General features: G+C 56.3%; 1 protein-coding gene across 1 annotated transcript; it reads right to left on the bottom strand.

Annotated features, from left to right (window-relative positions):
• Positions 1–1,905: 1,905 nt before the first annotated feature.
• IGHMBP2 (immunoglobulin mu DNA binding protein 2) lies at positions 1,906–27,095 on the bottom strand. Its single transcript, XM_029208185.1, has 15 exons — positions 26,950–27,095; positions 25,078–25,247; positions 22,018–22,201; positions 21,712–21,809; positions 19,802–19,965; positions 18,123–18,323; positions 16,649–16,796; positions 12,116–12,290; positions 9,221–9,403; positions 8,824–8,942; positions 8,185–8,279; positions 7,112–7,235; positions 5,600–6,430; positions 3,952–4,124; positions 1,906–2,995 (listed from the first exon to the last, which is right to left on the bottom strand). Exons 1-15 carry the CDS (start codon positions 27,033–27,035, stop codon positions 2,798–2,800), a joined length of 2,949 nt encoding a protein of 982 aa, XP_029064018.1. The 5' UTR covers positions 27,036–27,095; the 3' UTR covers positions 1,906–2,797.
• Positions 27,096–27,158: the final 63 nt, after the last annotated feature.

The raw sequence follows: 27,158 nt of genomic DNA, 5'->3' as shown, positions 1-27,158 counted from the left end.
TTTTAACCATGGGTCAAAGCCGGCTTGAGTGGAGGGCAGTGGTGGAGGGGTGAAGGCTCCATGCAGGGCAGGGGTGTGAGGCAACCACAGCAAACCACACGGGGTACTGCCAAGAGCCCAGTAGCCCAGCCCAGGCCTTGCCAACACACACTGCCCACTGCCCGTTGCCCACTGCCACGCTGCAGACTTCTCAGCATAGCCGGAGAGGCGGCCCATTCCCGTCCCTGTGACAGAAGAAGCCACATTCAGTGGAGCTGGCATCCACTCGCAGGGCCCCCCAACTCGGGAGGTCTCTCGCCACCCCCGCGCCAACTTCCCTCCTCTACTTCGAGCTCTTCCTGGCGGGATGGCCCACGGGACGAAGGTACAGGGCCTGCCCTTTCCGGTGCCCTGACTCGGCACCGCCTCTGTGCCGGGACTGGATAGACCCAATAAGATACACAGACGTGGGCACAACTGGGTCAGCGAAGATCCTTTTAGCTGCTAGCGACGGAAACCCAAGGCGGACGGAGACCCAAGGCTAGAAAAGGGGATTTATTAGTCCGGGACACTGAGAATGGGCTGGGGATCAGGTGCGGCTGGACCCAGGTGCTCGATGTGATCAGGTTATTCCGCCACACCCCGTTTTGGTGCTGCCTCTGTGCTGGCCTCCTTCTCTCCTACAGACAGGCTTCCTCTAGATGGCAGGAGGGGTGGCTGTGGGTCATCCCCGGCGGAAGAAGAACCAACACCTTTCTTTTAGCATCTGTCTGCGGACCCCAGGGTAGATCCCTGATGGGCCCTGTTAGGATTCTGGCCCATCCCTGAACCTGGCCCTCCTGTGGCTGTTAGGGTATGTTCCCTGATCCAGCTGAGGACCCAGAGCCTCCCTGCGGCAAGGGGATTGGGGCTTGTTACCACAGAGGCAGGGAGATTAGCACCCTCAGGAGGCAGAAGAGCTGCCACCGTACCGCTCAGCAACCATGAAACGATGCTTCAAACGCAGACGCCTTGCGACCTTGTAGCCACGTCCACATTTCCCACCAGCCTGGGCCCTCAAGGGCAGCGGGAGCTGCGGCTCTACACAAGGCAGTGCCCTCTGTGATGACATGAATCATCACCAGACAGTGTGTGGCACTTAAAGACACAATGCACCCGGGTCCCCACTCCTTCCTCTTCCTGAAAAATTCAGTCCTACAGCCACTTCATGGGAGCCAGTGAGGAAGGCACCCACGGAAGGGGCAGGAGGAGGGGCCGTGGTGCAGAGTGGGTGTCGGGCCTGGGCAGGGGTGGGGCGTCTCCACGAGAGGGGGCACAGGGAGGGCCGCCAGGCGGGGGGGCGGGGCCCAGCACTGGCAAACGCAGGGTGGTCAAGCGTGTGGGCCTGGCGGGAAGGACAGGCTCCATCAAGACGCTGGATAAGTGGCAACTGGGGGGGGCTCCTGAGGGAGACTGAGGCCAAAAACCCAGACACCTGAACACCAGTGGCTCTGAGGGCCCCGGGGATGGGAATGACGATGGGGGCGGGAGGGTGCAGTTGGCGACAGAGAAGGAGCCAGACCGATGCCCGGAGGCCCCGTGCAGGCCTGGCCTCTTCTCCAGCGGCAGCTCTAGGCAAAGCGCCGTCCTCAGTGCTGTCCTTCCTTCAAGCCGGACCCTGTGTTTTCCTCTCCAGTTCACAGTGCTACACCTGCCAACCTGAAACTTTCGTTCCAGTTGGTAGAAAATCAAGCAGAACAGGTATGTTTTCTCCCCCTTGTCGTTTGTCCCCAGGACAAGAGCTGCCCCGCGTGGCCGGCGCCCACCTCCCGCCTAAGGCCCCGAGTGTCCTGTGCTCACCGGTTCTCAACCACTTCGGAAAGTGACGCTTTGAGCAAAGAGGGGAAGAACGACCATCGGAGACACATAACACACATACTGTGGACCATGTGCACATATTTTTATTTGGTTTTTAAATCACTTATATCCCTTTGAAACACAAAAAACTCTGAGGATAAAAGAATACATCCACCTGGGCTTCTCTTCAACGAGGGACCCGGGAGGACACCTCCGGGGGCTCTGGGTCTGCAGGGGTCAGCAGCGCCGGCGCTCTGGGGCGGCTCTTTCCCGAGACCATCACCGGGAACAGCGCCGAGGACGGGCAGGCGCTGGCCCGGGAGCCTTCGTAAACCACACCCGGGCCTGAGCTAGGGCCTGCACAGCAGCAGAATGGTCAGGGCTGTCAGGTCAGGCTGGGGCCACCGCAGCCACGAGGGCACAGACAGACGACGGCCTCGGTGAAGTCACAGCCCCAACGAGGGGCGAGTCGTGCACGGGGGCACGCAGGAGACGTGCCAGCTCCGAGACGTCACCTGGGCGCCCTCTCACCTGACGGGCTGAACGCTGGCCAGCCCTGGACGGCAGGGACATCACTTTTATGGAGTTTGAGGCCCAGGCAGGGGTCCGAGGGAACAGAACCTTCCCAACGCCGGAAGCAGCAGCCCGTGATTCCGAGGGCGGGATCTCGGGGAATGGCCTGGGCCGGGAGTGAGGAAGGGGACGCAGCAGTCCAGGGCCTTCCCTACAACAGCCCTGAGAAGCGGCCACTGGCCCTAGCTGTGCCCCGCGGCCTCTCCACCGCGACCCACCACGTCAGAGCAGCTCACCGCCCCGTGCTCCCGCAGCCACCTCACCCGTCACCGGGTAGACGGCATGGGTCTGCCTGTAGCACTGTCGCCAGGAGCTGCCGCCAGGGACAGAAAGACGCCGGGGGCAGCCCCGCTCACCGGCAGCCACAGCTTCAGACACAGAGGCGGTGCACGCGGTGGGGTTCCCGGCCTCACTTCCCCTTCTCCTTCCTCTTGCCCCTCCGCTGGCCGGTCAGCTGGTCCAGCTTCTTGTCCAGCCTCCTCTGCAGCTGGGCCCTCTTGGCAGGGTCCAGGGACCTGTCCTTGGCCCCGCTGCCGGCGTAGGGGGCCCCTTCCCGGCTAATCCTCTGCCGTGCATGGGCGCGAGCCCTCTCCCCACAGCCGTGGGTCTGGGGGACACAAGAGGCAGTGCTGTGCTGGGGGCGGAGGAAGAGGCCCCCAGTTCCGCCATCGCAGAGCTCGGGGCTCAGGAAGCCCCAGCACCGACCTCGGAGGGGCTCCCGGGGGTCGGGGGCGGGCAGGGTCCACACCCTCACAGGGCTGGCAGCTAGAGCCCAAAACCCTTCCTGCAGCCCTGCCCAGACCCTCCTCCGAGCAGACCTCCCTGGCAGGGTGATGTCAGTCTGCTTGGCGGTGACACACGCACAGGCCCACAGTTTGTATGTGGGTGACACACACAGGCACAGGCCCAGTCTGTATGTGGGTGACACACACACACGCACAGGCCCAGTTTGAAAGTGGGTCACACACACACACGCACAGGCCCACAGTCTGTACGTGGGTGACACACACACAGGCCACAGTTTGTATGTGGGTGACACACCCACACGCACAGGCCCACAGTCTGTACGTGGGTGACACACGCACAGGCCCACAGTTTGTATGTGGGTGACACACCCACATGCACAGGTCCAAAGTTTATATGTGGGTCACACACACACACACACACACACACACACAGGCCCACAATTTGTATGGGGGTGACGCGCACACGCACACAGGCCCAGTTTGTATGCAGGTTACACACACACGCACAGGTCCAAAGTTTATATGGGTCACACACACACAGAGGCCCACAATTTGTATGTGGGTGACACACAGGCCCACAGTTTGAATGTGGGTCACACACACACACGCACAGGCCCACAGTCTGTATGTGGGTGACACACAGGCACAGGCCCACAGTCTGTATGTGGGTGACACACATGTACAGTTCCACAGTCTGTATGTGGGTGACACACACGCGCACAGGCCCAGTCTATATGGGGTGCATACACCCAGGATCTGTGTCCTGGAGACAAAGCCCTGCCGCCCTCCCCACTGCCCGAGCCGAGGGTCCACGTACCTCGGGCAGGTGGTGGCTGAGGCAGTAACGGCGGCTGCAGTGCTGACAGAGCTGGCCCAGGGTTACGACGCTGGCTGTGCACTTGGCGAGGCCACAAGTGTTGTCAGCCTTGATGGCGGCCGAGACCAGGGCGTCAAAGTCCTCCCCGGCGGGCAGATCTATGGCCATGGGTCCTAAGGGGAGAAAGGTGTCACCCGAACAGGCAAGGAGAAAGAAGTCGGACCGGAACTCTCCCGCTGGGCCCACATCTGCCCCATCGGGCAGCTGCGCCCGGCCTCCTGCTTTCGGGGCCACAGCGCGTGAGCAGATGCACCATCGAGCTGGGTCCCTCACTGAACCGACGACCACTCACACCAGGCAGTGAAGGCATGAGTCTCCAGAAAGGGCTGGCCGTGCAGGGAGCAGGCCTGCACAAAGTTCATCCTCTTAAATCCAGAGAAGCATTTAAATGTGAGAATGTTCCTTACCTCGTTAAGTATAAAAACCCCAAACTACCACGCCTCCAGGGTAATGGTCAGATGAACCCCTGCACGTTCACCGGCCAGGGCTAATGAAACCTTAATGTTCGTAACCAGGTGTGTGAAAATCTTTTAAAGTTGTAGGAAAACGCTCAGAAGAGGAAGAGAAACACAATTATAATATGGTCGTAATTCTGTAATTACACCATAATTCTGGCTGCTTGAAGAAGCGTTTCAAACCCCGAGCAGTGCCAGCAGCCGTGAAATGGGGTGATGTCTCCCCAGGGCGCTCGGTCCTCAAGTGGCCATGCCCCACACCTTCCTCTGGAAGGAAGCCCAGTTCCTCCAGTCATGCCTTCCTGGCCCCCATCCTCCATGGCAGTTACATGTTCTCAGTGGGGTTTAAACAGGAGTGAAGCATCTCCTTCCCCCATCAGAGTGTCAGCTCCCACAGGGCGGAGGTGGCGTCCGTCTTGCTCACTAGCGCCAAGGCTTGGCACACGGAGGTCGCTCACTAAATGCCATGGAGTGAGTCCAGACGGACCCGCAGGCGCAGGGAGGCTGCTCTGAAAGCTGAGAATCATGCTCATGCAGCTTTGCGCACAGGCATCAAGGGATACGGGGAACGGGACCGCCTTCGCGGTCTTGCCAAGAGGGAAGCGGCTGTAACAGAGCTCACCTAGGCGTCTACAGAAAATCCAGACCCTGGACCTTCAATCTCAGTACGAGATGGGGGTGCAGAGTAAACAGGCCCCGGGCGCCCCAGCAGAGGGCCAGCACAGCCCGGGATGCAACAGCGGAGTGCACGGCCCTGCCTGGGACCCCGCGAGCCCGTGGAAGGAGCGCCGTTGCCGCAGCAGGGCACTGCGGCTGCCCCTCCGTTCCCAGGGGCCCCAGGCCCACCCCGGCTGCTACTCCAGGCCCTTCACCTGCAGTAGAAGCTCTGAGGGCTCCCTACCTGCCGGGCCCTAGGCGAGGCCCCGGGCACACAAAGGACACTGTGACTAGCACGGCCCTCAGGGAACTCAGACCACACCAACTGAAACTGGGCAGAAAATGCAGGATTAGGGCAGGGGCACCACCGGGAAGGGGTCCTGATTCTTTCGAGGGTGGCAAGTGGGTCTGCAGTGGGGCAAACTCCCCAGTAAAGGGGACACCACGCCTGTGTTCTCGCGAGCCAACCAGCTTACCTTCTGCTTCTTTCTTCTTTTTCTTTTCTGGTAACTTCTGCGGCCCGGAGCCCGTGGCCCGCTGCTCCGGCTGGCTCCCCGCCCTCTGCAGTCTGTCCAGGTGCAGCGCCTTCAGGTCCAGCTGGCCCTGGCTGCTCTGCTCCCCGATGGCGGGCTCTGTCTGCGCAGGGCTGGGGGGCTCTGGACACAGAGGGGCTTTGCTGCCAGGCCCTGCCGGGGTTGCTGGAGCCGCAGGGGCCACTGGGACCCTCTTGCTCACGGTGATGAACCGTTCCTTCCCCTCCCCAGCACTTGCGTGCCTCAGCCCGTACTCTTCCGCGATCTGATGGACCCACATCCTGTCTTGCGAATCCAGGGAGGCAGGGAACTCTAGCTGTGTCTTCTCACTCGCTACGAACTCCGTTATCACAGCCCTGAATTGCTCTGCGCCATCTCTGCTCCTGGCCCTCTCCCGGCCGCCTCCGTTGAGGCTGGGCTGAGGCTGGGCCTCGGAGGACAAAGGCGCCGTGCCCGGCTTCTTCCGACCCAGCGCGGCCCCCGTGGGCTGCCTACTCCCGGGAGCCCTCCTGGCCGTCGCGGCAGAGCCACGGGTCTTCGCGCCGGCCTGGCCAGGGCCCTGGGCACCCTCACGGGAGTAGTTTTCAGGGACAATGTCGTCGAGATACTCAAAGGCTGTGCGCACCTCCCCGTGCTCTGTGAAGTAGTCCACCAGCGTCTTCAGGAAGGCGTGGCTGCTGACGGTGTGGGAATCGCAGACCACGGCCACGTGCCGCCGGGCGCGGGTGACGGCCACATTGACGCGCCGGTTCTCGGCGAGGAAGCCAACCTCACCTGCACACGAACCGGGAGGGGGCGCAGGGAGCAGGGACTAAGGGCTAGGAAGGCAGGCCTCCCCCCATCAGCGACCGTCCCCCGAGAAGGACCACGCGGCTCCGTCCACCCCCACAGCCAGGGGCCCCGTCACTCAGCACCCACCCCTCAGCCCCCAGCCACCGTCTAGGACGGTCCCACGGTCCCACCTGGAGTTTTGGCAGCTACCAGACTGCCGCTCATTCCCAAGTCGGTACAAAGTCCTCTCCCTAAGCCCAGACCCAGGACACAGCCCAGGGCTGCAGCTACGGTCGACACACAAGGGAAAGCGCCAGGGACATTCCGGTGTGTTCTTCCCCCGCCTCAGCTTATCCCCTCCTCTTATCTGTTGCCAACCTCGTACTGGAAACGACTCACAGAGCCCGTTAACTAACAACTGTTTCTGGGTACAGTTTTCTTACCAGATGGCACACCCACACGCCCTGGCCGCAGAAGCCATGCCCTGAGGCTGAACTGGCCTGGAGGCCAGGAGACAAGCTCTGGGCTCTTGGGGCCCCCTCTGCAGCAGTGTCCCGGTCTCCCCAGCCACCCCACTCGGCTTGCGGGACCCTAGTTCCCCGAGCAGGGATCGACCCTGGGCCCTGGGCAGTGAAAGCGCCGAGGCCTAACCACTGGACCACCAGGGAAGTCCCGGCTCCGCACCTTTCCTGTTGGATCTGACGAAGGACAGGATCACAGCCTCCTTCTCTCGGCCCTGGAAGCCGTCGACAGACTTAATCTCGAGCTCCGGGTGCCTGTGCGTGAGGCTCTGTCTGAGCAGGTCCACCTGAAACACCAAGCGAGGCCACATATCACAGCCCAGGTCGGGCCGGCCTGGACGCGCTGCCGTTCAGCCCGGCGGAGGCCTGGCCCTGCAGAGCTGCCAGGCCCCAGGGAGGCCCCGCAGGAGCCTCGGGGAGAAGGCTTCCGAGAACCGCTCTTCCCACGGGCGTGCGCACAACAGACCAAGATAGCACACAAACGTGGCAGCTGTGACCCACACCCCAGCGCTGACATGCGTGTCACCATCTCGCTTGGCTCAGACATCCCCACGTGTGACGCCTCCAAACCGGGATGGCAACTGATCAGCGGGCCTCAGAATGCTTTGAAGCAGGTACGTTTTTCCTACCAAAGCAGGCAGGCTTTGCTTCACGAGCACAGAGGCACTGAGAGGGGAAACGGCAGAAAAGCCCAAGAGAAGGCAGCAGACATCGGTTGTGTCTGCTGGTCCCGACCCACCGCCTTCTCCAGGTGACAGCCGCGCCCCCGACCTTCCTTCAGGCAGCCTCCGGAGCCGCGCCAGCCCCGTGGTGTCCCACGAGCCGGAAGGCCGACCCCGGGAGGGGCGAGGACCCCTCAATCCAGCGGCTCAGGGACGGGACAACCTGAGCCGGACCGATAAGACTCAAACCTGAGACTCCCGTGGGAAATGCCATAAAGAGACAGGCGGCGCCCCCGGGACCACCTTGGAAGGACGGCGTCGTGCTGACGCTGCCTGGCCCCCGAGGGCAGGCCTGAAAACGCAGCCGACACAGCAAACCAGGCGAGAGCCCAGGATGGGGCAGGGGATGGCATGGCAGGGGGAAACACGGACAGGCGGACGGAGGCCGTTGCTGAGGTCATTTGAGCCCTGGATCCAGTCAGGATGTGGTCAGTTCCACCCTGGAGCTTTCATCCTCTGGCCCCTCTGGGGCGGCAAGTCGCCCCGACACACAAGAGACAGCGGAGCCCCACACCTGCAGGTTGTACGGCGTGATGATGGCGATGTCGCCGGCCTGGACACCGGCGTCCACCAGCGCCTGGACGTGCAGACTGACGAGGCGCACTTCACCTGGAGGGAAATGGACGACTCTTCAGCACGAGGCGGGGCGCACCTTGGACGCCTGTCACCGACGCCTGTTTTTTAAGCACTTTTCCGTCTGTGACGACAGGCTGGTCTCACACTGGGCCTGACTCCTGCAAGCCAACAACCTGGGGCAGAGGGGCCACCAGGCCCAGCAAACAGCGCACAGGACCCACAGCTGATGGGAGTCTCCTCTTGGCGGAAGAACGGCCGTGCGACCCACTGACTGACAGCCCTGTGAGTGAGCCAGGGTCGCGTCCCAAGGCCAAGCCAGGCCACGCCAGGCCACTCGGTTCTGAACGAGGACACAGGACGCGGCCTGGGCCCACCCACTCCCTTGACTCGGGGACGCCCACCCGTCGAGAACTCGACCTCCCGGGGCGTCTGGCTCAGGACCGCCGCCCCAAGGAGGGCCGCGCCGTCGCCTGCTCCCCTTGCTCGCTCCGCTCCTCTCTGACGCGGGCAGCTGAGAGGGGCTTCGATCTTTAAAGAGCAGCCCAGGGCCATTTTGGGCCTCTGCAGGCAGGCTCACCAGGGTTCCCTTTAGATTGCTCATCCTCGTCCTCCAGCTCAAGCAGCCCGCAGCCGGCCGTGTCCAGCAGCAGCAGGGGGACACCCGTCTCCTCCGTGGCAGCCACTCCCGGGAGATCCCTGCACACAGGTGAGACTGAATGCACGAGGCCCCGGCGACAGAGCGGCGCTGGGGTCCCAGGAACAGAAGCCCCGCTGCCCTTCTCCCCCAGCCGCCCCTCTCCCCCGACAGGACAACGGGCGGTGCAGAGAGCAAGGGACCTCAGACTGCAGGAGCCCAACCCAGCTCTCCAGGGCAAGATGCAGAAATCCAGTCTCAGAGGCGACTTTCACTCTCAGATCTTTGTGGAACGTGGTTCCGGTGACACAGGGGATGGGGGTGTAGCCGAGTCACTCACCGCAGGAGGTGCCCGGCCACGGAAGGGTGGGTCGTGAGCTGTCCATGGTACAGGGCCTCCGAGGCCCAGCGCGCGATGGCCTGGTGCATGCGGTACTGCACGCTCAGCATGCGTACCGACCTGGCGCCATGCCCTTCCGCCAGGCGCTCCATCAGGCTCAGTGACAGCCCCGCCAGTGCGGCCCTGCCCCAAGGAGAGGACAAGGAAGGAGGGCCTGAGTCCTGAGTCCAGCCTACACCAGGGGCCGGGGAGGAAAGCAGTCCTCAAACCTCAGCACGCAACCCACGCCCCACTTCTGACCTAGAACTAAGGGTGCGGCCCCTCAGAGGTGCCCACGTCCTAATCCTGGGACCTGCAAGCATGTGACCTCAGTGACAAAGGGGAGGAGCAGAGATGCGAGATGATCCCGGGTCATCCGGGAGGGCCCATGTCATCACGAGGGCCTCCTAAGAGGGAGGCAGAAGGGTCAGCATCAGAGAAGGCGATGTGACAAGAGAGCCCTGAAGATGCTGCAGAGCCGGCTCTGAAGACGGAGGGGTCACAGGTAAGGCAGGCAGGTGGCTCCAGAAGCCGGGAGAGGCAAAGGCCCGGATTCTCCCCCCCCCCCCCCGAGCCTCCAGAAGGAACCAGCCCCGCCCACACCTTGATCTCAAGTCGCAGAGACTGATTTTGGACCTCCAGAACTGTAAGATAATAAAGCCCCGTTGCTTGAGTTCGTGGTAATTTGTTACAGCAGCTGAAGGGAACTAACACAGACAAGTTTTTGAAAATTCCAACACACTCCGGCCGTAAGGAGTCCACTACTAACAACAGCAGTAGCTGACGGTTGCTGGGTGCTTCCCACGCACCAGGCACTGCTCTGGGCACTTTACACCGATTAACTCGCCTCATCCTCACACAACCTGAGCCGGTTACTGGTACGCTTCCCTTGTTCCACACGAGGAGAGAGACCAGCCCGAGGCCGCCCAGCCAGCGAGCCGCAGAGCCAGGGCCAGGCCAGGCGGCCGGGCTCCAGAGCCTCCTCTCACCACGGAGGGAAAGTGCCCAGTGTTACCCAGGCATCCGTCCTCCCTCCGTAACTGACCAGGCCTCTGCAGTTAATGCTGTTTAATAAAGGTACCAACCAAAAGCAGCGCCAAGGACAGGAGGGGTGAGGTGACTCCCAGCCCCAACCACAAACCCAGAAACACCCAGCACGACCCCACAGACAGACTTCCCCCCAAATCACCCTGCTTTCTCCACAGACACCATACGGTGCCCCCTCCCCGAGCCCACACCGTCTACCCAGAGACCCGCTTCCCAGGACCCTCCGGGCCTCCTCCGGAACCAGCTGCTGAATCGACGCCCCCGAGGCCCCGCTTCTGGAGAGCGTCCGAGCCCCTCCCCACGCGCACGCCCGCTCCCACCAGGACGATCTTCCAAACCACGTTCCCCCGTCTCCCACTCTATTCACCCCACGCTCTGCGCCCTCACTCTGAAGTCCCCGGCCGGACGCCCCTTCCTGGGGGACCCTGACCTGCACACCCCTCAGCTCCAGGGTCGCCACTCCCCTCCTGCGAGCTCCACCGACGGCCTCCCTCGCACGGACTGGAGGAGACCCTCGTCTCCAACAGCGGCAGCAGGGAGAGGTCTGCTCGTCTCCTGATCTCGCGGGGGCCTCAGCCTCTGGGAGCCACCCCTGGACCTGGGCGTGGGAGCTGGCCCGGAAGAGGCCAGTTAGCTCAGGGACGCCAAGTGTCAGGCCTTGTCCCCAGGCCTCACAGGCCTCACACTGCCGCTGGGAAGTAAACGATGGACTGACACACACCATCGCCAGGAGTGCCGAGTGCTGACAAAGCCAGGCGAGCGAGCCGTCAACGGGGATGACAGAGAAGTGAATGAAGGGCGGTCGGGACCCGACACCCGTGGAGGAGGGACGGAGGGGCCAGCGTGGCCGGAGCCCTGGGGGTCTGCGGACAGGGTGAAGAGGCCCGGTGGCGGCAGCAGGCCGCACCCAGGAAGCAGTCACACCACCAGGGACTGACTGCTGCGTCCCTACAGTGGCAGGAGCGCAGTCCCCTTAGCCACCCCTCGTGTCCTCAGCGGAAGGACGTGCCTGCAGATGAGGGCCAATGAGCCAGAGCCAGTCACACTCCCCCGGGACCCCTGCGCGAGCACGCACCCCCACCTGCCGCCCCGTTAGAGGACGTCAACTCGACAGGCAGGGACTGAGCACGCGCCCGGTTCTGGGGCCACAAGGATGGACACCACTCGACCCCCGACCTCAGGGAGCACACGTCTGACCGAGCTGCCATCTGAACAAGCAAGTACAGGAGCCCACGGATGACGGCGCCCCCGGCGGGATGAGAAACGCCACTGCTCTCGGAGCTGCTGCCCGGGCGGCCTCACAGTGTGATCACCCAGCTCACGCCAGAGCCCGCACGCCCAGAGAAGGACCCGAGCTCAGGGCTCTCGCTCCCGCTCTGCTTCGCTCGGGGCACCTTTTACAGCCACCCCTGAGAGTGAAGCCCGGGAAAAGCCAGTGGCCTCGGCGCCAACCAACTTATAAATGACAGGTCTGCTAGCCACTCTCTAGTGACCTGGGCTGGACGGCTGCCCCTCCCCTGCTGGCCGCGTCCCCTCTTCTGGGATCTGTGAGTCATACAACTTGAGACCCTACTTCCTCTGTGCGGTGTAACTGAAACCGAGCCTCCGATCGGGGGACCCCAGGCTTTTCCCTCCGCCAAAGTGGGGGCTCAGATGCCCAGGGAGCCACCTGCCCACCGCACATCCTTAAGTCAGCACATCGGCCAGGCTTCCCAGCACCTCCAGTACCTCCGGCTGAGCCCGGGGCTTCTGGGCTGGGCTTCGAGGGATAGACACAGGGGTGGCAGCTGAGGGGCGGAGGGGCCTTACTTGTGAGAGAAGATGGTGGGGGGCAGCTGTCTGTGGTCTCCGGCCAGGACGCATTTCCTGGCCTTCAGCAGGGGGATCCAGCAGCTGGCCTCCAGGGCCTGGGCACACTCGTCAATGACCACCATGTCGAAGTGGCCGTCTGGCAGCAGCTTCAAGGGGCCGTCCGAAGAGGCACCTGGTCGAAATCAGAACCGTAAGCCTTTACAGGACGCACCGGCTGTGTCATCCTAGCTGCAGTCACCCCAAAAGAGCCACCAACAAGCCACTGTTTCATCATCTAGTCTTGTATTAAGGCTCGTGTAATATGATTGCACCTTGGAATAAAACCTGGGAAGGACGCTCCGGAGCTCATGGTTCCAGCCCACTCCACGTGTAAGTGTGAAGCAGTGCGCCCCTGGTCACGGCCACTCCAACGTTTCATTCACCAAAATCAATCACCGCTTTGGGGCTGGGACCCCAAATCCTTGGAAGGCTGTCTTAATTCTAAATGTAATTTCTGTATTGTTTTCTGAATTTAGGATTTACCTCATTCTCTTCTTAGGTGTCCTCTTGAACACACAGAAAATGAACTGCTGGGCGTTCACCCGGGGAAACCCCTACGTACCAGCAACACAGAACCACCGCACCAGTGCCTCCTCCGTGGAACACAGAGCCGTACGGTGGAATGAGGTCCAGTGTGGGCGAGACCCGGGGCCCGCACCCACGCTCACAAACAGCGGTGAGGCCTTGGGCAAGCCACCCGACCCCAGCGCCTCACCTACAAACAGACTGTTACACACACCACATACTAATAGAGCACGGATGTGTCAAATAACACATACTGGTTGCCCAAATACATATATAAAAATGTAGCACACGTGTTAAATAATACGTATCAAGTGCCTGCCACAAGATGAGAGGCTTTAACAGATGCTACAAACGTGAGTTCTTGCCCTTTTCCCCTAGATTAATGACGCTGCGATGTATATTATCTTATGATTAAGACCTACATCTCGATAACTTTCCTGAGCCCGACTTTGCAGAGACGGTTAGGGAGTCTGTCTGCAGAGAAGGCAGAATTTGGACGGGGCTTTGGATAGCTAAGAGCTGTGCCTGGATTATGGCTGTGATTTCACGTTGCAGAGGGAAGCGCTTCTAGGAATCTCATTCCAGTTCCCCAGTCTAACCAGGAGGGACCTAAAAGGCCACATGCTGACCTTGCACGGAGGGGCAGCTGTGATTTCCAGCGGGTGCTGCATTGAAGTCAGTCAGAGAAGAATGTGAGCAGAATCGGCTGGATAAGGGCCTCTGAAAACTCCCTCCACCACCAAAGCAACGAGAACACTGGCAGAACTGGCAGAACCGACTCTTTCAGAACTCCAGAAATCAATCAAAAGCTTACAGCAATCCAGGAGTGTCTGCTCCGAAAACTGACTAACTCTGGGCAAGCAGAGCGGGCTCTGTGGCATTCCTGGGCACAGGCACCGCTCCCAGTTCTGTGCTGGCCCTGAAACCAATGGCCTGCATTCACAGTGAAGAGCAGCGGCCTGCCCCACTGGGGACAGAACTCCTTCGAAGCCCCGCCCCCAGAGAACTGTCACTGTCAGACTTGCTGCTGGTTCCCTGGAAGGTCCCACTCGCAAGACTGTCTTTATTTGACCTGACTTGGAGCTCGCCCTGTGCAAACAACCCCTCCCCAGGGGGTGTCAGTGGGAAACAACCAGAGGCCACTGTTGCACACGAGTGCTCTCGGAGGCTGAGGATAACAGCTGGCGCAAAGCAGGATGACCAGAAGCTTTGGAGGAAAACCTGGGGAGTGAGATGTCCGTGGGCTCTGAAAGCTCCGACACGTGGCCGAGAACCTAGAAGCCACACTCGTGTAAGGGCTGTGTGCACACTCGGGAAAGACCAGAGGAGGCCCTACACACTCACCTCTGGCTCACCTTGGGGCTCTGCGCCCACAGGAGGTGAGGGTGAGGGATGTCTGAGAATGACGTCCCGCCAAATAGAGACTATCGATAAAGACACAGAAATTATTTAAAAAAAAAAAAAGTCTGCAGTTGAAAAGTACAATAACTGTTATTCACTGGAAGGGCTAAACAGCAGATCTGAACAGGCAGAAGAATCAGGAAACAGGCCAACTGAATTATTCAGTCTGAGGAACAGAAAGAATAAAGAATGAATCCCATGACCAGCAACTTGAAGACCATCAAGTACACCAACGTGTGCATAATAGGAGCCCTAGAAAGAAAGGAGAGCAAGAAAGGGGCCAAAAGAATATTGGAAAAAATAATGGCTGAAAACTTCCCAAATCTGATGGAAAACAATGCACACATCCAGGGGACTCAACAAATCCACGTGGTTAACCCGAAGGGAGCACACCGAGACTTTTACCACAGTCAAGCTGCCGAAAGACAAAGAAGGAACAGCAGGAGAGAAGCAACCTGTCACATACAAGGGATCCTCAGTAAGACTAACCCTGTGCTCTCAGCAGAAACCAGAGAGGCCGAGAGGCAGGGGGTGACACAGTCAAACAACTAAAAGGAAAAGGCTGCCAACCGAGAACTCTCTCTCTAAAAACAGAGTCATTCGAAAACAGAGGAGAAAAAAGATAATCCCAGGTAGAGAAAAGCTGAGACCTGCCCTTCAAGAAATACTAAAGGGAGTCCTTCAGGGTGACATGAAGAACCCTAGACAGTAACTCAAATCCACACCAAGAAGCAAAGAGCACCAACAGAAGCAACTACATAGGTAAGTACAAAAGACAGTATGAGAGCATTTTTGTAATTCTGGTTTTGTCCTATCTGATTTAAAAGGCAACTGGGTGAAACAATAATTACAAAGTCAATCAGAACCTGGACTCCATTCCTTAGAGTAGCCCCCATGAGAGGCTGTGTCAGACAGACCCTAAGGCAACCCCCTCCTTGACCCTGGCCTCCCGGTATTCACACTCCGTGGAATACCCTCCCCTTAAGCGTGGGCCAGACCCGTGCCTTGCTTCTGGCCAAAGGAATATAGCAAAGATGATGGGGTGTCACGCCATGGTAACATTACAGAAGACTAACCCATCTTGCTACAAGACTCTCTCACTTGCTGGCTTTTAAGAACCAAGCGGCCACATTAGAAAGGCCTAAAGCAGCTAAGTGTGGTCTCCAGCTGAAGTGGCTATCTTCATACCAAAGTAGACTTCAAAAAAAGAACATACTAGGGATACAGAAGGTCATTTCATAATGATAAATTGGTTAATAAAGGAAACATGACATTTACGCCCCAAGTAAAAGAGCTACAAAGGCCACAGGGAAAACACTGACAGAACTCCAAGGAGAAATAAACGAATGCATAGTGACAGGTGATTTCAACACCCCTCGCTCAGAGACAGGACACACAGACAGAAAATCAGGAAGATACAGACTTGAACGACAGTCATCAACCATCATGAAACACTTTGACAAAACCAGACAGCCCATTCTTTTCCAGTGTACGTGGAACATTCACAGAGACCACGTTCTGGACCATAAGATAAGTCTCAATGAAATGATTCAAGTCGTACATACTACGTCCTCTGTCCACATGGAATTAAATTAGAAATCAATGATAGGAAGCTATCTGGAAAACCTCCAAATATCTGGAAAGAAAATGACACACTTCTAAATCATCATGGGTCAAAAACAGAAATTAAAAGGGAAATGAGACAATATTTCACAATGAATGAAAATGAAAACCAATACATCTGAATTTATGGGATGCCATGAAAACAGTACATGGGGAAACATTTATAACACTAAATGCCTCTAGTATAAAACACAACGGGTCTCAAATCAATACAAATCATTGACCTCTGCTTCCAGCTGAAGAAAACAGAAACTGAAGAGCAAACCAGACCCAAGTGAGCAGGAAGAGGGAAATAATAGGAACCAATGCCGAGATCAATGAAACAGAAAACAGAAAGATAACATAGAAAACTTGTGACACCAAAAGCCAGTGCTCTGAGGTGATCAATAGATTAATAACCCTCCTGCCAGAAGATCAGGGAAAAAAGAGAGGATACAAATTACCAACATCAGGAACAAAAGAGGTGACATTGTTACTGATGCTACAGACCTTTTTTAAATAAGGGGTTATTATGAACAACTTAATGTCTAGGAATTGCACAACTTAGATTAAATGGGCAAATTCCTTGAAAGACACAAGCTCACTCAAGAAGAGACACCCTGAATATCCTATATCAATTAAAGAAGTTGAATTTGCAGTTAAAAACCTCCCTACAGGGAGTCCCCTTCCCTGGCAGTTCAGTGGTTAAGACTCGGCACTTCCACTGCCATGGTCCAGGTTCAGTCCCTGGTTGGGGAACTAAAATCCCACCAGCATGCAGTGTGGCCAAAAAAAAAAGAAAAAACCTCCCTACAGAGAAAACTGCAGGCCCAGAAGGGCTGGAATTGGTGTGTTCTACCCAATTTTAAAGACAATTCTACCAAACTCTTCCAGAAAACCAAGGAAGAGGGCACACTCCCAGCCCTCTTCGAAGCCACACGGGGTGGAGGCCCGTCCCCTCACCTGTGTTTGTCGCGAGGACCACGTTGGCCGCCACCAGGCTCTCCAGCATGGCTGCTTCCTCCCTCTCCTTCAGCTCCTTCCTTAACACCTTGATTTCATTTCGAAAATTACTTTTCTCTCTTTTATTCCGGGTCTTTTTGCTTTTTGCCTGTAAAGAAAAGCAAAGAAAACATCATAATTCTGGCTCGACTTTGCACTTATTTTAGCTCCTTTTAATTCACCAAATGCTTTTATTTATCATCAATTGGTCCACTTATGTAAGTCCCTTCAAAGGCGCTAAAAAGTCAAAAGTCTTTCTTGAAGGAGCAACAGATCCACACAGGTGACATCCTGACTGGCCTTAGAGCCACTGTCACCTCCACAGGGAGAGGGAGGAAGCAGTGGTTAACCGGCACAGTGGTTAAGAATCCGCCTGCCAATGCTGGGGACACGGGTTCGAGTCCTGGTCTGGGAAGATCCCACATGCCGCGGAGCAACTAAGCCTGTGCGCCACAACTACTGAGCCTACACTCTAGAGCCCACGCGCCACAACTACTGAGCCCGCATGCCACAACTACTGAGCCCACGAGCCACAACTACTGAAGCCCGCACACTAGAGCCCGTGCTCTGCAACAAGAGAAGCCACCACAATGAGAAGCCCACGCACCGCAACGAAGAGCAGCCCCTGATCGCCACAACTAGAGAAAGCCCGCGCACAGCAACAAAAACCCAACACAGCCAAAAATAAATTAATTAAATAATTTATTGAAAAAGGAAAATGAAATCATCCACATGTGTGACGGCGCGAATAACATCACTGCAAATTCCTACAGCGCCTTTAACCTTGAGTAACATGCATGTGTCCTGGTCTCCGCCCCCGGGGTTCCCACTATTCCACAGGTCCGTGGGGAAGGCTGAGTCTCTGCACCAGCCCCCGACACAAGGAGAGAAATGTGAGGCAGTGAGACAGGCTGGCGGTGAGCAAACACAGGGCAGGACACGCGATTAAGGGAACTGGGGGCGGACGTGTAAACTAGAGAACCAAAGAGCTCGAAAGTTCTGAACTGCACGAGAAAACTCCATCTCAGATTAACCTATCACCTACCTAGTTCTCTTTCACAAGGATTACACCATGTTTTATATTAATGGACTAGAAATTTAGGGAGGATGCATATTTTCTGAATTTTTATTTTCAGGCTGCTTTTTTTCTGCTGGTCGATATTATCCAGCCAACATGCCAGACATAGGGAATCCTTAAGAGGAATATTTTCTGCAAGACAATTGCTCGCCTCTTCATGAAACTATCTTGAAGACAGGTGAGTCCCTGTTCAGTGCTGAGCACAGGTCTCTACCAAAAATGGGCAGTCCCAACGTTCAAGATAAGTACATGAATCGGCAAAGGCCAGAGAAAAGCAAGAGGATACAGTGCACTCCCGGCAAAGACTGCAGATCACGAAACCACATGCAGAGCGGACACCGGCTGAGAGCTACTCACCAAGACCTGGTCGATGTCCTTCCTGATGTCAGCCACAATCCGGGTGCCATCACCCCGCGCCAAGACCGCATCCAGGGAATGTTGCTGGACAGACTCCAGGAGCCGTGCGGGGTGCCCGAGGCGCAGGAGCCTCTGCTTCCACTGGGCCAGCTGCTCGACCAGGTTGTCCACGGCGATGTTAGAAGGGGCGCAGCACAGAACCTGGGGAAGCACAGCGCAAACTCGGGCTTGGTGATTTCTTTTTTAACGAAATCACTTAAGTTTCTATTAAGCAAATGGAAAGTCCGAAAGTTAAAGAGAGGAGGGTGGAACGTGCGCAACCAGTAACGTTACAGTGTAAACGTCCGGCTGTAAGGACGGATGCAGACAGTCTGCAGGACATGAGTTACTGGAAACTGACACAACATCTGGATACTAGACCTCGGGTCTTAAGAACCTGTTAGGCTCCAAAGGACCAGAAAGGATGCCCAGCAACTGGAAGGAAAGGCCTCAAAGTGCCCTGAGATAATCAGGGCTGGGACACCCGTCTCATCACCCATCAAGTCACTTTATCATCTGACAAAGCGGAATGAGGAAAAACCTTTCTGAACAGGTTCAATCTTGCTTCCAGAACTGCAGTCTGGCTCTTAGGAGGGGGTGGAGCGGGAAGGGGAGGCAGAGAGGAGAGTCCCCACCCCATCTAGGTGGCCAAAGGCGGTTTGCACCAAAGCGTGAACACAGGTGTCTCCTGTTTCACTGTTTCCTGAAACAGAGGCACCCAATTAAACCATCAAATCTGCTCCCTGCCAGTAAGTCATCTTTCACCAGCTTTTCTTGGTAAACATCTTGCCAAGACAGTCATTTGCAGGAGACCATTGGACGTGGCCTTGCAGCCAACATGGATCTCCCTGCAGGAGCGGGGGCTCTGGGGAGAGTGTCGCCCGAGTCTGAGTCCTGGCTCTGCCACCCACTGTGGAGGGACGGGGCCCGAGACCATGGAGTCCCCGCACCCGGGGCTTCTGTGAGGATTAAAGGGGCGAACTCTGGAAAGACTGAGAAACGTGCCTCGTTCGTAAGAAGCACCCAGGAAATGTCAACCTACAAATGTGGACCATATTGCTCTAATTCTTATCCTTATCCAACGTCTACGACCCAGAAAGGTTTTCTGAAAAGCTTTCCACGTGCTCAGAATCCACGAGGACTCGTGTTGGTGCAGATGAGGATGAAGGATCCTTCCTCACCCACTAAAAATCTAAGTGAACAACACACGATATCACATCCCACATCTCGGAAACGGTAACCTGCGCTCTGCACAACTCACCAGACCACCTGATCAACCAGAACACTTCTGTCTCCGGGAACTGGCTGCACGGTCTCCTCCTGAACGGCACAGACAGTCCCTGGTCACCTGCACGCCCGGCATGCCCAGCAGGGGTCTGGGCACAGAGCGTGGGTGCTGAGCAGACGCGGCTCCTAGACTGTGGCCTGGCCGACAGTAACCCAGACCTCACCACCCCAGACCAACAGTCCCAAGCGCTGTCAGAGACCGAAAAGGGCCCAGCCCAGTGCTCAGTCAGTAAACACTCAGGAACATTGCCGACCGAGTCCCCCAGAGCCCAGGCTGGGGCCCTGCTGGGCGCCTGCGAGCGTGGCAGACTGGAGTGAGGGGTGCCGGCGGGGACACGGTGCCCACTGCCCACCTTTGAGCCCTGTTTCACAGCTTGGAGAATGATTTCAACCACAGTGGTGGTCTTCCCAGTGCCGGGAGGCCCATGGATGATGGCGAGTTCCTTCTGGGACAGCGCGAACCAGACCGCTTCCTGCTGGGAGGCGTCCAGAGTGGCGTTGTAGAAAGTAAGGGGGGCTGCGGAACAAGCGACAGTGAGGACCCAGCTCCCAGTCACCCGGCGCTCCCCGCCCCTGACCCCGCGTGTGCCGACAGAAATACGGGCTGTAACGGGGAGAAAGCCGGCCCTCCCCAGGGGTCGGCCAGTCAACGCAAAATCAACCTGCTTTGTTTTCCTGGACCAGCAATCTGCAGACTGTGGCCCGCAGGCCAAGCCCAGCCGGCCGCCTGCTCGGTGAGGCATGTGTCCCGGGACACTGTCCCCAGCAGCCTGCCGCCGCACCGGCCGGCACAGCCTACGATGTTTACCATCTGTCCCTTTATTGAAAAAGTCTGCCAACTCATGCTCCAGAATAACAGCTTCTTGTAAAGTAAATGTTTCTGGGAACAGATTCATTTCTACCATAGTGGCCCTTTTTAAGCGCCCGTAAAACGATGAAAGCAAACAAGAATTATGAGCAGATCCAGGACCACGTTTCTGTTCTGAATCTTCCATGGCCGATTCTAATGACCTGCTTCGTAAGCTCCGTGCTCTGAGAGCAGGTGCCGCTGCATCCAGCCTCGCACCCGCAGCCTCCGCCCCGCGGTGCCCGCCGCAGAGACGAGCGCACTGACCCCCACGGGCATAGGGCGCCGACCCGGAGGTTAAGACGGAAACAGACTCGGAGAGAGCAACGGAGCATCCGACCCAGAGCTCCTGCGTGTTCCCTTCTCCCCTGGACGCTGGCTACAAGCAGGGCACATCGTGTTCCTTGAAACACAGCAAAAACAATGCTAGTTCCCTTCCCAGCTCATAGTAGCCTCTCGGTAAACGGTTGGCAGAAATAAAGTCTTATTGAAATGTGAGTGCTTTTGGAATCTGAGAAGGTACAAAGCAGCCCTGAGCTAAGAGCCAACACACCGCCAGGGTACGAGCACCGGCGTGACGGGAAAAGGGTGTGGGGCGGCCCTTGTGTGAGAATGACTGAAGCTGTACTGTAAAAACCGGCCAAGTCCAACACCTACAGGGTGGTTCAGTGACGGGCAGCTGCCTGGCGAGGTGATAAAACTCCTCTCAAAATGAGCTTCTCCAAGACACTGAAGGAGATGAGAAATTGCAGACCACCGTGAGAACAGTCGTGTGTGTGTGCGTGTGTGTGTGTGTGTGTGCGCATGGACACATGCGTGTGTCTGTATGTAAGTCAGACTGTTCTGTGTGGAGGTGGAAAAGCAACTAGAAGAATACACACACGTATCAGTGAGGCTCACTCTTAAGTGGCAGGCTTTCGAGTGATTTCTTTCCCTTGTTTATATGCTTCTTTATTTCCAAACGTTCTATGACTAATACACGGCACTCTTACAATTAGAAATAAACTGTCTTCAATTTACAGGATACTGAGAAAATAATCAAATGCACTTAGAACTGAGACTTTTCAAACTATAAAACAATGCTATCGAGCATGAGGCATGACCAGTCATCCTCTGTTCTCACAGGGCACTGGGCTAGAAGAAACACCCTCGCATTTCAAAACAAAAATATTCGATATTTAGATATATTAGAAAGAACATCATAAAAAAAAATGGAATGAACTACTTCTTTGACGCCGTGTACAGGAAAGAGACTTAGTTCTAGCAAGTCACACAAAGAAACTTATAAAAAGACACTAAGGTAGATTTCTTCTCACTGTACATTCTCAAACTCTTGCTAAAATGGCCCAGGGTCTCACTGTTTGAGATCCTGTCCATGGTGATTTCAACCAGAAAAGGAAAACCACAAGCTCTTACGTATCTCACTGGCAGGGCTGGGGTCTGATCCGCCGAAGAGGACCTCTGTGAGCGAGGCGGCGGGGCCAGAATGATACTTCTTTAGGGTAATCAGAGTTCTGCCAAAGGAGAAAATGAAAATTAGGAGCTTAGTGAAAACCAGCAATTAACCCAGCGCCCGAGGCTCCACGCGACGCTGCTGCCCGCCACCTCCCATGAGAGGCATGCGACCGACCCCAGACGGATGTGCCTGCCCTCTTCTGCCCAGCAGGAGGGAGGTGTGTTTAAGGAAAACGTCACATGTGACTTCCAGTCACACACACTTACTTTTTCAGTCGCTTATAAGTGATGTCGTTGGCAAGTTTTAACAGCCTGTAGGAATGCTCTCGGTCCAAACTCAACTGGAAATCATGGGACTCGTCAAAGGCCACAGTGACCAACTGCTGGGTGATCCGGGTCAGGATCCCAGTGGCCAGCTGACTGTCTTCCTCATACAGACCCACGATGTCACCTACAGAAGCAAAGACCAGTTACATAAACACTGAACAACGCTAAACGTGAATTACTTCATATAACAAATTCCAGCATATTTCAAACACTGTATCTGTTACATTCATTAGAAATGAAATCAGTAAAAAAAAATACTTTTAACTAACATCATATGTGAAAATTTACTGGAGCTCAATGAACTGTTTAAAACAAACATGACAGTCAATAAAATATTTAAAGTCTTCCTCTGTGCCCAGCACTGTTCTGGGTGCTGGTCTATATTAGGAATAAAACACAGTCCCTGAGCTCACGTTAGGGAGGAGAGGAGCAAATACGAAAACCTACCAGGGGTCAGAGCCAAGGGCTTTAGTTAAGATGAAGTGCAGGGGCTTCCCTGGTGGCGCAGTGGTTAAGAATCCACCTGCCAATGCAGGGGACGCGGGTTTGAGCCCTGGTCCGGGAAGATCCCACGTGCCACGGAGCAGCTGGGCCCGTGTGCCACAACTACTGAGCCTGCGCTCTAGAGTCCGTGAGCCACAACTACTGAAGCCCATGCGTCACAACTGCTGAAGCCCGCACGCCTTACAGCCAGCGCTCCGCAGCAAGAGAAGCCACCGCAATGAGAAGCACGTGCACCACAACGAAGAGTAGCTCCCGCTCACCGCAACTAGAGAAAGCCCGCGTGCAGCAACAAAGACCCAATGCAGCCCAAAACAAATAAAATAAATGTATTAAAAAAAAAAAAAGATGAAGCGCAGCAGAGGGTGGAGAGGGACGAGGGTGCCATTGCAGTGTGGGAAGGGCCTCTCTGAGGGGTGACCCGTAAGCAGGGTGGGCCCTGGAAACAGTGGGGGCCACGAGCTCACCTGGGGGAGAACATTCCAGGTGGAAAGGGAACACTGAGGAAGGAGGGAGAGGGTGGTTTGTTGCCCACTCAGCTGGGCCTCCCCACTCCTGTGACAGCTGTTTGGTGATTCACCCATCACCAGGCGAGTCTGAGAGGCTTCCCCTGATGCCGGGACGGAGCACACGACCCACACCCGAGCCAATCAGGGCTTCACGAGCCCCCTGGCCAGTGACTGGCTCGGGGATGGACAAGGGACCAAATCAGAGCCCCTGAGATGTGGTGAGACTTTTGGGTGGACAGCTGGAAGGATGCCCTCACCCTTCCCAGCTGGACCAGAAACTGGAGAGGACGTGAGGGCTGAAGCTGCTATCACTTGGCACCTGAGAAGGAAGCCAACCCAGGAGAGGGCGGAGCCGAAACACGCAGTGGAACTAAGCCCAGGTGACCTCCTCTGAGCCGTGCAGCCACCTTCCAGCTATCACAACCCACGCGCCCCCCTCCTGTTCCAGCCCATCTGGCTCGGGGTTTCTGTCACTTGAACACAGACAGTTCTGACCAAACAAGAATCCACGCTGAGATGCAGCCAGGGCCTCCCACATACTCACACCCCATTTATTCCGAGTCAGAGTACGTGCCACGCGTCAACCAAGCGTGAGGCGTATTCTTAGTCCTAGCTGTTTTCCTTCTAGGCAATGAGTTTCATCTGCACCTTGAATCTTTTCTGTCTCCCGCCCCAACTTTTAAAGACAAGGAGCAGGTGGCAGCAGTGCCCCTGGGCCCGAGGTCTGGTTCTGTGCACGGGGACCTCCGTGAGGCTGAGTGCAGGCGACCCCGTCCCGACTGTGACTTCCCCACCGGCTGCCCTGAGTAGGGTCCCACATTGCAGAATTCACACCTCTCAGATACAGAGCCTTAAAACTGCTCTTCAGGAGACGAAAAACTAACAACCCCACCTACGTTTGATCAGAAGCCGAAGCAACACATCAGATTTTCAGCTCCATACTTTTTCACATAAACAGCTGACTTCCTGTTTATCAGCTATTCACCAACCCCTCGGGTCATTCACTCCGCAACACTTACTGCCTGAACACGTACTATTCCTTTGGTTTTCAGAGTTTACAAACGCCCTGCGCATCCAGTCCCACCCACTCATACTGATGGCGAGGCCGAAAGCTCAACTATAATCCCCTTGGTTCTGTTCTTCAGAGGACACGTGACTGACCCTCGGCCACTTAACAGCAAAGTGTAAGATCTGACTCCAAACCAGCAGCTTCCCCTCCTCCTATCTGTCTCCAAACCCAGCCCGTATTCCAACAATTGTGGGGCAAGCGTCTAGAAAATCGAAATATGAAACCAACAAACTCTGTCACCACCAAAACAAGGCAGAGAGACTTTTCTAATGGAAATGCAGTGCTCGGCAGTGTTGCTCTCTCCCAGCTTCCAGCTCTGATCAAAAACACGAGTCCCAGGTGTGAGCTTAAGAAGCTTCTTCTAACTGCCCCTCCTTTCCAGCAGAGCTGCCACAAGTTTAGCCAAAGTATCCTTGGCGCGAGGAAGGTCTGGGAATACACAACTACACACGTTGAACCATCTGGACCAGGGCTACTCAAGAGACATGTGAGAGTCATGTGTAATTTTACATTTTCTAGTAGCCATATTAAAAAACCAAAAGAAACAGGTAAATTTAATCACGTTTTACTTAACCCAATACATGAAAAATATTATCATTTCAAGATATAATCAGTTTTCAAAGAAATTACTCTTGATATTCTAAATTTTTTGCACTAAATCTTCAAAATCTCATGCGTATTTTACACCAGCAGCGATCACTAGCCCTATTTCGAGCGTTCAATAACCCACGTGGCTAGTGGCTGCCAGTCTGGGCAGTGCTGCTCTAAACTACCAAAAAGCCTCGGAACTGCTGAATTTCTAAGTGAGAGCTTTCCATTACAATGCTTTATTCCCCAACTGGTCGTATGTGACCTGGTCTTTACAACCCACATCTGAAGACAGCAATACTCAAAGTCCACCTATGTCAAAAATGCACAGACCGGAAATAAAGCTGTTACTGGGAAGCACAGCTGCAGACATGCATCTCCTGGGCTCAAAGGTGACCAGCAACCGTCCGTACAGCCCGGTCCGCTGGCTGGATACCTGCAGCTTCAGCAAGCAGACGCCTCGGCTCTGGAGTTCTTTCAGAGAGACATTTTCCTGCCAGGACCTGGGAGACACCCAATGTTGAGACTTCAGTATTTGTATTTTACCAGTTTTTACTTCCAACCGTGCAGGAAGAACAGATGGAGATCTCTGCACAGGCACAAAGGGTGACCAGGGAAACTCCAAACCTGCCCCCTCTCAAACCTGCCCCCCCCCCATAGCCCCAGCGCGATCTGTGCCCTCCTCCCAGTTTCCCAAGACAGAACCTTCGCTCATCTTCGCCTTCTGTCCTGAGTCCTGTGTGCCACTGAGTCCCACCAGGCCCCTCCCATTTGTACCCAGAATCCACCCCTGCCTCATCCTCACCGCCACAGCTTTGGTTCAAGCCCACATCACTGGCCGTCTCTGGACTAAACTGAGCTTCCTAACTACCTTATCTCTGGGTTCTCCCCAGCCAATCCCAGCAGCGACATCCAACAGATCCCCCTAAGATGAAAATCTATTTACCTCCCTGACCTGCTTAACTGCGCCGAGGCCCATCCTCTGCACAGGAATATAATACAATCTTCTCCACAAGGCCCTTCCCAATCTGGCCCCCGCCTATCTTCCCATGGGTGCTTACTCTGTACTCTGAACCGTGCTGAGCACTTGACTTCGAGATCATTGTGTTCCCACCTCACTGGTTTGCTGTGAGAATGATCTCATTTTACAGATGAGGTAACTAAGCCTGCAAAGTCATCCAGCCATAAATCATGGAGCTGGGATCCCACTGACGTCGACAGGACTGCAAATGCTCTTAACCATCACGATCAAAAACCTCTAAAACAAATCCTCTCCACTTGGGTAGCACAACGGTTGAGTGCAAACTCTGGGATCAGCCTGCCTGAACTCAAATCCTGGCTCGACCTGTGTTACCTGGGGCACATGACTTAACCTCTGTCTCAGCCTCCTTAGACATAAAACGAGAATTACAGTAACCAACTTCGCAGAGTTGACGTAAGGTTTAAAGGGGCTGATGTATGTGGGGTGCTTTTACAGGCCTCAGTGTCATCTCTCAAAGTTTCAGCCCTACGGAAACAAGTCTGGCTTTCTCAGGGCTCCACCCTCGCCTGCAGGGCTGCCCTTCCTCCCCACATCTCTTCCAGGAATATCCTCCCCCGCCTCCACCTGAACCCCTATTTTTCTGCAAGCTGTGCTCAGGCACCACCTCCTCCACGAAGCCAGCCTCAACCTAAGGCTCCCCAGGGTCAGCTGTCCACCCTCCTGTTCCCACAGCACTTTGCCTGCACACACGGGTCAGCATCTATCACGCTGGGAGGGAACTGTTTCCGCTCCCACCTGCCCCTTCCGCTCAAACCCAGCCGCCAGGGGACCATCAGTGACTCTATCTCACTCGGGGCCTGGCACGGAGCAGGCGCAAACACTGACAGAGGGGACGATGACGGAAGAGGGCTGAGAACACTTTGGGGATGGAAATGGGGAGAGAGGCAGCACCTACGAGGCAAAGTTCAGAGGAGGACTTCAGGGGGAGAACAGACCCTTCCTAAGGGTCCCCCAAACGGAACGGGCTGTCCCGGGGGGTGAAGAGGCTTCCATCTCTGTGGGAGGCCGAGCCCCTTCACAGCCGCGATCCGGACTCGAGGAGGCCGACCCCCAGGTCAGGCCGAGCCCCCAGGAGGGAGGTCCGCCCGAGGTCTGAGCTGGGAGAGTAGGGGGGCCTAGGGGAACCGCCGGACCGAACCCGAGGCCCGGGCCGGCGGCCGTACCTGCGCTCCTCGACCTCCGCGTCCCTCTCGAGCTCCAGCAGGTCCAACTGCTTGGCCACGAAGCTCTCCACAGCCGCCGACGCCATGGCCGCAGTCCGGCCTGGGCCCGGAGCAGCCGAGGTCCCGAGCCGCCGAGTTCCGGCTGCCGCGAGGGGCGGTGCTCCCGGCCGGGCCCGGTGCGTCGACGCACCAGGTTCGCGCCTCTTCCG

The sequence above is a fragment of the Monodon monoceros genome, unplaced genomic scaffold (genome assembly GCF_005190385.1).
Source record: "Monodon monoceros isolate NGI ecotype Baffin Bay Population unplaced genomic scaffold, NGI_Narwhal_1 Super_Scaffold_7, whole genome shotgun sequence".
Lineage (NCBI taxonomy): Eukaryota > Metazoa > Chordata > Mammalia > Artiodactyla > Monodontidae > Monodon > Monodon monoceros.
The sequence above is the reverse complement of the archived record's forward strand: the minus strand, read 5'-3'. Positions and strand labels throughout refer to the sequence as shown.